The 14,427-nt window shown below is 40.0% G+C and overlaps 1 protein-coding gene across 12 annotated transcripts in view; it reads right to left on the minus strand.

Annotated features, from left to right (window-relative positions):
* The window catches only part of foxp2 (forkhead box P2), a 795,054-nt gene that overhangs the window by 50,016 nt on the left and 730,611 nt on the right, over positions 1–14,427 (minus strand). For all 12 annotated transcript variants that reach the window (XM_087997217.1, XM_087997213.1, XM_087997212.1 and 9 more), the window contains one exon: positions 6,854–6,941. In XM_087997217.1, coding sequence (XP_087853343.1) covers positions 6,854–6,941 — 88 coding nt within the window. The remainder of the gene's footprint in view (positions 1–6,853; positions 6,942–14,427) is intronic.

Here is a 14,427-nt window from a genome sequence, read left to right on the forward strand (position 1 = left end):
TCCAGTTTGGTAGGAGGAACAGAGGTATACAGTTTTTCTTAAATGGTGAGAAATCAGAAAAAAAGCTGATTCTCAAAGGGAGCTGGTGTCCTTATTCATATCACTGAAAGCTAGGATGCAGATGTAGAAAGCAATTCAGAAGCAAATTGTAGATTAGCCTTTATTGCAAGAGGTTTCGAGTGCAGAAGCAAAGAAGTCTTGCTTCATTTTGTACAAAACACTGGTGTGACCACACCTCGAGTACTGTGTGCAGTTCTAGTTCCCCTGTCTAAGGAAGAATGCAACTTGCCATACTGGGGGTGCAGTGAAGAGTGCAGTGCTTACTATGATGGTGAAACTGGCTTTTGAGGACAGATTAAAGAGACTAGGCATGTATTGTCTGCAGTTTAGAAGAATAAGATGTGATCTCATAGAAACTTACAGAATATTTAAAGGGATAGACAGAGTAAACAAGAAAGGTCATTTTTCATGTAGTGGGGTCTAGAACTGAAGGGGGGGGAAGAGAGAGCGAGAGAGAGAGAGAGCGAGATAAAAAACCATTTAGGACTGAGATAAAGAGAAACCTCTTCACTCAAGGGTGGTGAATCTTTGAAATTGGAAGGTCAGTCATTCAGGAAGAATAGAGATTGATACAATTTGTTGTTACAAATGGCTTAGGGTATCTGGGGATAGCATGGGATTATAGTGGTGATGTAGATGATAGAATGGCCTACTCCCATTCACCTGTTCCTTGTGCTCACAGAGTGAACTGTCCTGTAAATCTTGTGTGGTCCTTCATTCACAGGCACTCAGTGCTTAATCCATCGACCTGGCATTGGCAACAGGGAATGGGTGGACTACTGAAATTGAACCTGATACTTACATCTGATGCACCCACCCTCAGTACATTGTTCCAGAAAACTATCCCAAACACATTCCTGAAAGCTTTCCTCCACAGCTCTTTAGATTTACCCAACCTCTATGTAGATTGACATCATTTGTGATGACCGCATTCCCTTTGCTAGGTGCACCTCTAATTACCTGATTCCATGCCTGGATTACTCTGCAGAAACTTTGCAGAACTTGGAAAAACAAGAATCAAGGTTTGCAGTCATCTGCTGCACACTGCGATTTACATCTGAAAGAACTGAAACCAACATGGTCATTCTAAAATATGAAAAAATAACAAACCATTCAGGTCTTCTTCCATATATAATTTCAGTTACATCACACTGCAAACTTTTGCTCTAAATTCTGTTTCTTATGATCTTATTCTCCACAACCGCCTGAAGGAGCAGCGCTCCGAAAGCTAGTGCTTCCAAATAAACCTGCTGGACTATAACCTGGTGTTGTGTGATTTTTAACTTTGCCATCACGAAGATGTTTTCCTCCAGCAATCTGGAGAGCAACTGAGGAGCAAGGTCTTGAGGAAGACAGGAGCAAGGAGTAGGAACATCTGTAGGAGGGAGAGGATAACAAGGAAGAAGAGAAACGAAGGGCCAACCTAGACAGTCTATCCTTACCAGTCTTGCCATGAGGAACTCCTCCAAACAGCAACCCAGTATCACCTTCCTGTCCACCAATAATCTCATTCACACACTTTTGCCTCTGTCACTGACTGTCAACATCCCCTGCTTTGCCACAATGCAAAAACAATTGGAAAAAAAATTAATACTCCAATGAAATGAAATCATGCTGTATTGAACACAAGACTCAATTAATCAACTGTACACATTCTCTTAATTCCTATTTTCTGAATGTGTCTGCCTGTTTGACTGCCATATGCAGTGCTACTCCAATGCCTGCAGGATGCTTGGTGGATGTCTGCCGAGTCTCAGCGAGGAAAAGTGTAGATGGTCCCAGAATCTGATTTCAGGCAGTTGAGTCTCGAAGACCCAGCTGTGAGCTGTTCCCTCTCAGTATGGGTGATAGTTGTCTGGATTGGCTGGCTGACAGGCAAGAAAAGGGTCATTAGGGGAGTGGATAAAAGCTTTGACAAAGGGTCAGTTAGACTCGAAACGTCAGTTCTTTTCTCTCCTTCCAGATGCTGCCAGACCAACTGAGATTTTCCAGCATTTTCTCTTTTGGTATTAGTGGAGTGGAGGTTGAACACTGACTTCATGAGAAAAGACAGCAGGAATGTGCTCCACTGCAACTCCCTGGGACAGCACCTCAGCAAGCATCGCAATATGTTTAAGGACAGATGGCTGCAATGCTATGATAGCCTGGAAACCCCTTTACACATTGTAATCTGTAATCATGTCAGCAACAGTCTGAGATTGTATGCCAGCAATCTGCACTTCTAACAGCATTCAGCGGTTGAGTGGATGATGCTCATCCTGCATTCAAGGCTACGATATCAGTGATTAAATGGTGCATCACTGTTGGATGCATGCGTATGCAAATATGATTGGCACCACTTCAATTCTGTATTGGCATTAGCTGTCTGGAAAAGCCTGTGCCAAGCTGGTATTTAGCTCATTCATGCTGCTTGATATTGACCACAGGCATTCTGGCAGGCTTTCCAATACATCAAGCATTTTGTTCTACATAGTCATCACCACATTTCTACAAGCTCCCCATTGCAGTGCTCATCCTAGTTTTCTGTAGCACTGGAGCAATTTGGCACTTGCTCCATTCTTCACCCCCTTTTCCCTGGCTGCAGCTCTGGTGACTAGGGCTGCCAATTCCAATTGAATGCGTTCCTGGAAGTTTCATCATGTGACTTTCCACAACACTCCAGTTAGTTGGCCAACACATCCACCCTTGTGACACACTGCCTTTCAATGCCAATTGGAAAGCAAAAAGTCATATTGCCCAATTGGCTGATGCATGATTGTCAGCCAAGCAGCCTTTCTTTTTCCAATATTTCAATATTTTTTATGACTGGGAAAAAAAGGGATTTAAAAAAGGCAATATCTGTTAATATTACTGTGATTTTTTTTCAGGGTTGCACACAGCAGCCTCCTGGAGATTAATCATCAATTCAGAGAGGTTCCAGGTCAATGCTGAAGGATCAGCATCCTAACCGGTGACTCATCACATACAGATCTGGCTTCTGCCTACTAAACGCCTCATAGTCTTTGTATCTGAACTAGCAGCTGTAAGCGCGAAATTAAGTAATGATGCTGCATCTTCACTCCCTTCCTTGGCACTTCTTTACTGCCTAGCTATACTGTACCTCTGGGGTATCAGAAAATGCCACCTCCTCAATGGGGTTAGGATATGCAGGTTCATTTGTCTCTACATAGTTGCTCCTCCTGGCTTTGGCTGTGTGCCACTGCACTCTGAGAGAGAAGGTCAGCAAGTACCATGCACCCTGATTTGCCAATATAGCTGTCATGGTTGAATAGCAGATTGTACATGCAAGCTGTGATAATTGAGTGTGAAACTTGTAGTGCAAAGTAAATGAAGGTTTTACATAAGCACTTTGCATCTATGTTCACTACAGAGAGAAACTATGTAAGTATAGAAACCAGGAAGGAGTACTAGGGTATACTTGAATAAATTCGTTTTCAGAAGGGGCAAGTATTAGTGGTTATAGCAGGCTTGAAATTGGAATAAATCCTCAGGGCCAGATGAAATAATTCCCAGACTGCTGTGGGATGTAAGGCAAGAGATTAGATGGACTCTGACGTTAATTTTCAAATCCTCTCTGGCTAGCGCAGGGGTGCAAATATGGTAATATTATTCATGAAGTGTGGTAGGGATAAACTAGGAAACTACAAGCCAGTGAGTCTAACAGCTGTGGTAGGAAAACTATGGGAAGAAATTCTGAGGGACAGAATCAATCTTCACTTAGAGAAGCAGGATGAGGCAAAGTTAGTCAGCATGGTTTTGTGAGGGAAATCATGTCTCTCAAATCTGATTGTATGTTTTGAGAATGTGGGTGGTGTGCAGGCAAGGATAGTGTAGTTAATATAATGGACTTCATTAAAGCTTTTGACAAGGTGGTTTGGTAAAGAAGCTAAAAACCCGTGGGATCCAGGCAATTTAGCAAATTGGAATCCAAAATAATCAGTGCCAGAAAGCATAGGGTGATTGTTGAAGAGTACTTTTCTGTCTGGAAGATTGTGTCCCGTGGCATATTACAGGGTTTGTTATTGATGGGCTGAACAGTAACATACGGAATTTAATCTTGAAAAGTGTGAGGCGATGCATTTTGGGAGACCAACAAGGCAAGAGATCACAGGTTGAATAGGAGGACTGTAGGATTGTGCATGGGAAATCATGTCTCACAACCTTGATTGAGTTTTTTGAAGAAGTAACAAAGAGGATTGATGAGGCAGAGCAATAAATTTGATCTATATGGACTTCAGTAAGGCGTTCGACAAGGTTCCGCATGTGAGATTTGTTAGCAAGGTTAGATCTCATGGAATACAGGGAGAACTAGCCATTTGGATACAGAACTGGCTCAAAGGTAGAAGACAGAGGGTGATGGTGGAGGGTTGTTTTTCAGACTGGAGGCCTGTGACCAGTGGAGTGCCACAAGGATCGGTGCTGGGTCCTCTACCTTTTGTCATTTACATAAATGATTTGGATGCGAGTATAAAAGGTACAGCTAGTAAGTTTTCAGCTGACACCAAAATTGGAGGTGTAGTAGACAGCAAAGAAGTTTACGTCAGATTAAAACAGGATCTTGATCAGATGGGCCAATGGGCTGAGAAGTGGCAGATGGAGTTTAAATCAGATAAATGCGAGGTGCTGCATTTTGGGAAAGTAAATCTTAGCAGGACTTATACACTTAATGGTAAGGTCCTAGGGAGTGTTGCTGAACAAAGAGACCTTGGAGTGCAGGTTCATAGCTCCTTGAAAGCGGAATCGCAGGTAGATAGGATAGTGAAGAAGGCGTTTAGTATGCTTTCCTTTATTGGTCAGAGTATTGAGTACAGGAGTTGGGAGATCATGTTGCGGCTGTACAGGACATTAGTTAGGCCACTGTTGGAATATTGCGTGCAATACTGGTCTCCTTCCTATCGGAAAGGTGCTGTGAAACTTGAAAGGATTCAGAAAAAATTTACAAGGATGTTGCCAGGGTTGGAAGATTTGAGCTTTAGGGAGAGGCTGAACAGGCTGGGGTTGTTTTTCCTGGAGCGTCGAAGGCTGAGGGGTGAAGTTACAGAGGTTTAAAAAATTGAGGTGCATGGATAGGGTAAATAGACAAAGTCTTTTCCCTGGGCTCAGGGAGTCCAGAACTAGAGGGCATAGGTTTAGGGTGAGACGGGAAAGATATAAAAGAGACTTACGGGGCAACTTTTTCACACAGAGGGTGGTACGTGTATGGAATGAGCTGCCTGAGGATGTGGTGGAGGCTGGTACAACTGCAACATTTAAAAGGCATTTGGATGGGTATATGAATAGGAAAGGTTTGGAGGGATATGGGCCGGGTGCTGGCAGGTAGGACTAGATTGCATTGGGATATCTGGTCGGCATAGACGGGTTGGACCGAAAGGTCTGTTTCCATACTGTACATCTCTATGACCCTAAGTATAGCTTATCAGTGCACCTTGGTGTCCGTGTGCACACATCCTTGAAAGCAGCAGGACAGATAGATAAGATTAAAGCAACATATGGAATACTTACCTTTATTAGTCAATGCACTGAATACAGGAGCAAGGCGGTTATGATGAAGCTCTATATAATGTTAGCTAGCTGGAGTATAGTGTGCAATTCTGACTGTCACTAGAGAGGGTGATTCACCATTATGTTGCCTGTTCTGAAGAGATTCAGTTATGAAGAGAAACTAAATAGGCTCGGGTTATTTTCCTTCGATCACAGAAGGCTGAGGGAGCACTGACTGAAGCGCACAAATTTATGAGAGGCATGGATACGATAGATAGGGAAAAACTTTTCACCTTAATGGAGGGGTCAGTAACTGTGATGTGTTGGCAAAGGGAGTGGATTTATGTTAGTAATAGGAGGTTCAGGGAGGATTTGAGGACAGGTTTTTTTCACCTAGTGGATGGTGGGTTTCTGGAGCTTACTGCCTAAAAGCTCGTACAAGCAGGAACCAAGACATCTAAAGACCATTTAAATGAGCATTTGAAACACTACAGCATAGTAGGCTATGAGCCAAGTGCTGGAAAATGCGATCAGAATAGATAGATGATTGTTGACCAGCATGGATATGATGGGCTGAAGGAGCTGTTTCCTTGCTATTAAAACTCTATGGTCAAATATTTGAATGCTAGGCATAATCGGCAGAGATTGTTGGGAGGTGAACAACAGAAGTGTGATAATTTGAGCAGGGTTTATAGCTAGTGGTCCAGTTGGTACTGTATATGAGGATACATTTGCTGAGTTTGATTACCTGTGTGAGGTCACTGAATGTCTTTTGGCACTGCACTTAGGTCCTCAAAGTTTGACTCTAACAACTGGCCTCTGCTCCGACTGCCTTTTGTTTGTGTGTCTTGAGGGGCTAGTAACCCTCTATGAAAACAGAGCATCACTCCTAGTTTCACTCCTCTGCTGAGATTGTCCAAGAAACATCCAGGAAGAGTCAATCCTCCCCATGTTGTGCTCTTCTTCACCAATTCCCAGCTCCAATTCCTGTCCTGTTGACTCCCCAGACTTTTCTTTTACCATTATGGAGCTTTAAGAAGTTCAGTGTAGTTTTAAGTGCTTCTAGCAAGTTACAATATTTGGACTTTGCTGACAGATGTAGCCAATAAGCAGCTTGGTTAGCAATGATGTCTGCAGCAGCCATTCAAATGTGCAGACAATACAAAGTTGGATTGTTGCTTGCAAAGATAATTAATGGATGTAGGCTACTCGCACATTGTGGTGACTGCATCTGCTAACAAGGGCTATTCAATTTAGTCCAAATTTCTTTTTTTATATGGTTATTGTATACAAAATACTAAATCCAATTTACCTGTATCTCCAACTGCTGCACAACTTGCATCTGGACCCGGCACTGTGCAGTACTCCTGTCATCTAATGCATGTTCATTATTAAGGTGCCTGCAAGTATTAAACATATATCAAGCATTTTAATGTAACATAATTGCTATTTTGGATAAGCATTGTTTATTGTGATACCCAATGTTACACTCATATTATACATCATATAAGACTGATGAGTGAATCATATTCTTATTCTATAACTTGCAACTGACATTTTTACTGCAGTGAGTTCACTGTTTTTTTCAAGGAAGGTCTAGATAAGATCAGTGACAACCAGAAAGGACATGATCAAACAAATAGACAAAGTTTTTTCTTTATAATCCTGTGGTCTATTGACACAAAAAGAAATTACAGAACCTTCACAGCACAGGAGAAATCCAATTGGTCTCACTGCTCTATTTTTTTCTCCATAGCACAGCAAATTTGTTAGTTTTAAGAACCTTACAAAGTTATTATTGACAATAATTTTAGCCAAGACTGTTATACATATTGGCCATATTAAGGAACTCCATGCAGTAGGGCTGATCTCATGTTTGCAAAAATATTCACAGAGTGCATGATAGAAATCATTGCAGCAGAGTTATGACCCTCAACCCAATAATTTTAAGGTGCACAAAACAGCAACCATATACTTCTCAATTTCATATAATGTGCTCCCTATGATTGACACAGCACCGAATCAGACCTACTGCATCAGAAAATAAATCCTATGTAAACATTTTACGAACTGAACAGTAGACATCATGAATACTTAAATAAATCCATGAATTTCATCAGCTTTTTCAGAAATGACTAAAAGAGACAAACTCTGCAACTTTACATGGATTGGACACTGAATTTTACAACACTAGCTGCCCCCTCTTCCATTTTACTGACCAACAATCATAGAACCTCAAAGTACAGATGAGGGACACGCTATCTATGCTGACCATATTGCCATTCTAAACTAATCTCATCTGCCTGCACATGGTCTGTATCTCTCTATTCCCTGCCTTTTCAAGTGTTTGTTTAAATGTCTTTTAAACTTTGCCAACGTACCTGCTTCTACCAGCTCCCCTGTAGCACATTCCAGTTACCTCCGTGTGAAAAACTTTTATCGCACATCTCCTTTGAACATTTTCTCTCTCACTTTAAATCTATGCCTCCTAGTATTTGACCTTTTCACCCCAGGAAACAGACTCCTACTATCCACCCTATCTATGTCCCTCACTTTTATTTATTTGTATCAGGTCACCCCTCAGCTTCCATCACTGTAGTGAAAACAATCCAAGTTCATCCAACCTCTCCTTATGGCTAATATATTCCAATCCAGGCAAGGTCCTAGTAAAGCTTTTTTGCATCCTCTCCAAAGCCTCCACATTGTTTTTATAATGTGGCAATCAGAACTGCACATAAGACTTCAAATGTGCCCTGCCCAAAGTCTTAAATAGAAGTCACAGGGTTAAACCTACCAGTGTGCAAGTTGAGTTTTGGTTCTCCCAATGTCAATTAAATCAGAGCAGCACTGTAACCGAGCCCTTAACTCATCATTAATTATGTACTCCAAGATGTCAATTGGGCAATAGGTTAAAATTTAAGCAGGGCAGGCCAGCAGTAGGTACACTGCCAATGCCATGACATCCTAACTTACAGGTCCATCCGTTGGCTTTCCAATCCATGAGTTATTTGTGAAATGCAATCTTTCAATTCAGTAAGTTCATCAATTTCAGAAACGTCCAAGTAAACAGGTTTACAATCACTCTACATCTTCCATATCAAATTGCTTTCTCAACTTTTTCTTTTCATGATGTTTAAACTTGAATGTTTCTATGTATATTTTATGAAGAAACAAGCAAACTGGGAAAAATACTTTTTTGACTTTCTTCAGAAAATAGTTAACTTATTTTAATTTATTGACTCAATTTCTTATTGTGCAAATACAGAATGTACTGGAAAATCTTAAGCATACTGGTAACATCAATGGAAAGCGAAGGAGATTTGATTTTAAGTCCAGTCTGATTCTAAATTCTGAAGAACTCAGTTTCTCTCTCTACAGATATTTCTAGCATAATATTCCCAGCTAACATTATCAGCCCTCTTCCATCACGCAGAAGATACAAAAATTTGAAAGATTTAAGAACAGCTTCTTTCCTGCTGTTATTAGACTTATGAATGGATCTCTCATATATTAGTTATTCTTTTTCTGCACTTTCTTTGTAGCCATAACACTATATTCTGCATTCTGTTCTATTACTCTGATGTACTTATGTAAGGTCTGATTTGTTTAGCATGCAAATAATACTTTTCACTGTATCTTGGAACATGTAACAATAATAAATCAAATCAAAGAGTTTCTGGATTTCTCCAGCATTTTCTGCTTTTAAGATCTCTAGTATCCACAGTACAATATGTTGCTTACAATTTCACATCATTCTACTAGGTTGAATTCTAAGTCTGTCCAAATGAGATTTTGTATGAGTTAAAATATCAACCGCCATCTCAAACTGTCTAATCTTAGTAATTGGTATTGGCAAGATGGAAGTAATTTTAGGCAACAATTATATTGATGAATATAATTTCACTTATGTATTACTAAGGCTTCCTAACTTTGCCTTAAATGATACATTTCCAATCAGTTTTACAGGCAGACCATTTATTAAGACATAAACGACAATTTTGCCTTTAAAATACATTGGGTTCAATTTTCCCATTTTAAGCTAAATGCTTTTTCAAGTGAGATTCATGGTACTCTGTCTGCCAGAGCTCAAGTAGCCTATCTCTTGCAATCTTTCGCTCGAGCCTCATTAGTTATGCAATCTTGCACCTTGGATGCCTAATTCAGGAAGTGTGCTGTCAGAGAGGCAGAAGTGCTCACCAATGCTGGGTCGTCTGGCATTCATACCACTGGCACTGTGTTTAAAGCCCAGCCGTGCACCATTTCAAACACAACTAAACAGGAACTAGCCCTCATACTGTGGTGTTTGACTATGATCATCAAGGGCGTAAGGGAAGGATATTCACTCCCCACTTCATGGATCTTCTGTGCTCCTTCAGGGTAAGTGCTATCATCTTTTCTCTTTACTTTAAACATGTAGGGCCACCACTCACTGGAACTCTGACAATGCTCATGCCTCTCAGCAAGGTTCATGAACTACAACCCTCACTACTGCTCACATGATGTCTAAATCTCACTCACCTCATCCTACCAAACTAGTGACCTTTCCTAATATCTGCATTTCCTAGTCACTCATTGGGGTCACCTGACTGCGTCTCCTATTTGTGATGTTCTTCTATCAGACTCAATCAAACTCATTTCACTGCAGGAATAAATGGCCCCCTTCCTGGACTGAGGTCTCCACACCACCTTGACTAACCAATCTGCAATCTTTGAACTCGTTGCACTTGACCTGTAGAAATGACCATACCTCAATCCCCATTGTCAAGGACATGGATCCCTGGACTCTGTTAGGACCAAGCACCTGACTGACTGTCGCCAACCCTCTGGACTGAAATAGGGTGAGACTACTGACTGACTCCAGTAGGACCCCTTGACTGACCAGTGTTCCCATTCACCTCAATAAAGAGTGCTTTGCTTTGACACTCTCACATGGTCATTTGCTTGAAACACATGCAGTGAGTTTGCAGCGTAAACTGCTAGCACAAACTGTATTGTGACTCTGGTGTAGTATAGTGCTGCACAGCAACATTTCCACCCTCTGTTCAGAGCTCCCCACTTTAAAAGCTGTCTGCCTCTCTCTGTAGAAGTGATGCAAACCACAGAGGCTGGACACCTCTTATTGAGGATGAAAAAAAATCCATAAACAAAGAAAACAATATGATCCACACAGAGGCTGGTATCTCATAAGTTGGTGCTGAAGCCAGTGAATGTGTGTGCAGAGAACAATGTGCAGTAGCCAGAGGCTAGAAGCCTCAAAGTAAGTGCAAAGGGAGTGAACACTATGAAAGCAAGATAAGATGCATAAGATGTGTGTGCCCCTGCACATAAAGTGAGAAACATGCAAGTCCTTGCTGTCCCTGAGCTCCAAAGTTAAGGGCTGATGTGGTGTGTGGGTTATTTGAAAAACAGCTATGATGAAGTGGTGAGGCTGGTGGTTTATCAATGCAGACTGGTGTGAACCACGGGTTGAGGAGGGTGATGTCTATTGAGCATGTAGGGACATTGATGTGAAGCAGCAGTTGCAATGATGGCTGTGGCTAGAAGGTACCCACTATCATTTACATACTGGAAATTTGTGTTATCTAGTTTCTAATGAAAGAAGGAGAATTGGTGAGTTGGGGCATGGACTAAGGTAGGTGCCGATCATGGGTGAGATTCTGAAGTTACCATTTAAGAATTGAGGGGAAGGGTGCAAATAAAATCTTTGCATTGCAATTCTGATTTTTCTCATTCTTTCCATGTTTTCCCATATTGTATCAATGAGGGGAAATTTCCATCCACTTTAATGATTACCTGCATCTCAACTTTCATTTAACATACTGACAAAACATGATATTCTCAAGAAAGTATGACTTGGAAACCAAATTATTTAGCCCAATTAGTCAACGCTAGTATTTATCTTCCATGCGAGCAATAATGCTAATCCTATCCTACATAGATCCAATTTCTACTGGAGATATCAAAAACACATCTTGTGGACTTTACACTTTTCAAGTGAGGTTCTAAAATTAGCTGTTAGGATTTTTTATTTGGAAAGGCATGGTATCTTTTTGCAGAGATAAAGGAACCTTCTGGATAGATCCAGGGACCCTTTTGGGATTATTAAAAGCATGCATCGCTGTGTGGAGAAAATAGTTCAACCCATTGGAATTGTCAGGTTTAATGAAAGTGACAAGCTGCCGGGGCATTTAAATGTCTTGCCCTTTATAGCCTGAAGCTTTTTTAAAGGGAATCTCTGCTTGCTGTTTCACTCTGTCTGAGATCATAAGACTGATGGTTACGAAAGGATTACCTTTGTATGATTTCTGAACCTATTATTATCATATTGGGGTGCCTATCAATTTACAGTTTGATTCATTGTTTCAAGCATTTGTAAGTCTTTGATGTAGTGTGATGAATTCTCATGCTTGTTTTTATAAGAGATTAAACTGTTACAATAATTTAAAAGTAATGAATTGATCTTTGTAACAAGTACTATCATTGATAAAGAGCGGTGTCATAAATAGAATGAAGCTCTATTTGATTTTGTCTCAGCACAGGTCCTGAGGACACTCTGTGCTGCATAATGATAGAGTTGGCATGGAGTGTATAAGGTCATGGGTTGATAGGAATTTGCATTAAGATGACATAAGCACTATAAAGGGCCATACAGGATATAGTTTAGCATGGCATTAGGGGCCACTGGAGGTAAATAGAGGGGCATAGGTTGTCATCAAAGGTCTGAAAGTCCATGGGGGTAGGTTGACAGCATGAACTGGCATAAATTGGCACGGATATGTCAACCAAATGTGTGTGTGTGGGAGTGAGGCAATGTGTATTAAAATATAATTTTATTGTTCTTTTGTCAGAGCACTGAGGCCAGCATTTTGGCCAATCTGCCTATGTAGCTATGGTCTGACACTTGTGAACTTGAGCTGCCCTATCACCATTCCCATCAATGAAAATTACAATATCTGGGGCATCTTCTCCTGAGTTTGATTTGCAAAGTCAGGTAAATTCAGGCCATAGGAAAAATAACAAAATTAAATGTAATTTTTTTTGCCAAGTTTACATGAATACTTTTTGTGTTTTCACTCATGATTTGCTATAGCTTAATGTTAGTTTACTGCCTGAATTGTTTTAATATTTTGGCTAGCAACATTAAATTGGAAAGAAAAAAAGAACTAAAATCCTTGGTGAGAGACACTATCAGTCAGAAAGAAACACAGAAAATATAAATTGAGGAGTGATGGTTAAGCACTACCAACTTTGGATAATAAAATAAAAACAGCAAATGCAAGAAATACACAATAAGTATCTGTGGAAAGAAAAACAAAATTAATGTTTTAGGTCATGAGAACAGGAAGGTGGTTTGAGACGTTACTAGTCATAAGTGAAAATTGAGGCAGTTGTTCATAAGAATAAGTAAAGGTACGATTGAAAGAAATTTGCAAAAGTCAGAACAAAATGACATCAACTTGCATCTATATAGCATATTAACATAATAAATTGTCTCAACATACTTCACAGGATCACTGTCAAATAAAACAAGGGTTGAGAAAATAAACAGAACTAAATAAAATCTCAGTAAGCAAATAGATTTGTGTGAGGAATATGTTAAATAGAATCAGAACAATCTTTACATAATATTGTCTTTATAATTACTCTACTCCTCTCTTTGTACAACCCAGTCTAATACCAGCACCTCCAAATCAGGTCTACTCCTCTCAACAGTGTTTGAATCATTATCTCTAGACAATATAAGTCACTATAGTCTACTCTCTCATTAGGGAGAACAATTCAGAGTGAATTTAACCTGAGGGTCACAATGCCTCAGGTAAGGGGTGAATTTGAGAAAGTGGAGCTTTCATGGTGATCTCAGTAAATACAGGCATTAAACCTACCTCACTCTGCATTACAAACTAGCTGTCCAGCCAACTGATCTAACCAACACCCCTGTATAATACCTCAGTCATTCATGTTATGGGTTTGTAAGTCATGACATATTTCAGGATTTATATATTTTTAAGTGATAATGTTCCCCACGTGGTTAGTAAGTTTAACCAGAGAGTTGTGCCATTTAGACCAGGAAACAATCCATGATCCATGGTGTATGAACTGATTTCAGTACAAATTATAACTTGTCTCTCTGACTTTGGGGTTAGGAACAGGAAGTCAGTCTGGACTCTTGCATCTGATCACAATATCCACTTTTGATTGTGTAGATATCCGGATGAGAAAGATTGCACGTCTAAACTGCTGAATGCCAACAGCCACTTTCAAGTTTCACACTTTAATAATGGTCACGAAAACCTATCTCTAAAAGGAGAATGGATTTAGATATGATTCGTTTTAGTTAAATCAGGTACATATTTAGCAAACACGTAGGTCTTCACATTTGCTAGATATGGGAACCTTAATAAATAATTAAAATATAATGAAACACAAATGTCCCACAAATGCACTGCAGCAATTACAGAAAACCCACCATTGCTGTTCTGTAACTACTGTATCCATCAGAATTGTATACAGCATTGCCATCAACCTACACCACATAAAGATGGCATCTGCTCATGTTTATTAATACCACTCCATAGAATGAAACGGAAAGTAATGACAATGCAACAGTGGGTATTCTCTTAAATTAAATTTCAATGGGCATCAAAAGATTTAACCTAAAACAAGCCTTCAATGCACTAAATGAAAAATAAGAAAGAAAGGTTTTTCCAAAGTTATGTGAGACAATGCCACTCTGTTGAAATCATTATTGATGACAAATTGAAAAAGCACCCTTTAAAGGACATAGGATTTGGAAATGCCAAAGCTGCTGCTTTGCTTTCTGTAATTATAGGCTAGCTTGCAGCCCTCGTATTATTTAAAGAATAACCCAGGCAGATCAATGAACAC

This window comes from Chiloscyllium plagiosum, unplaced genomic scaffold (assembly GCF_037043375.1).
Source record: "Chiloscyllium plagiosum isolate Xiang-an unplaced genomic scaffold, Cpla_swu_hap1 HiC_scaffold_19, whole genome shotgun sequence".
NCBI classification, from domain to species: Eukaryota; Metazoa; Chordata; class Chondrichthyes; order Orectolobiformes; family Hemiscylliidae; genus Chiloscyllium; species Chiloscyllium plagiosum.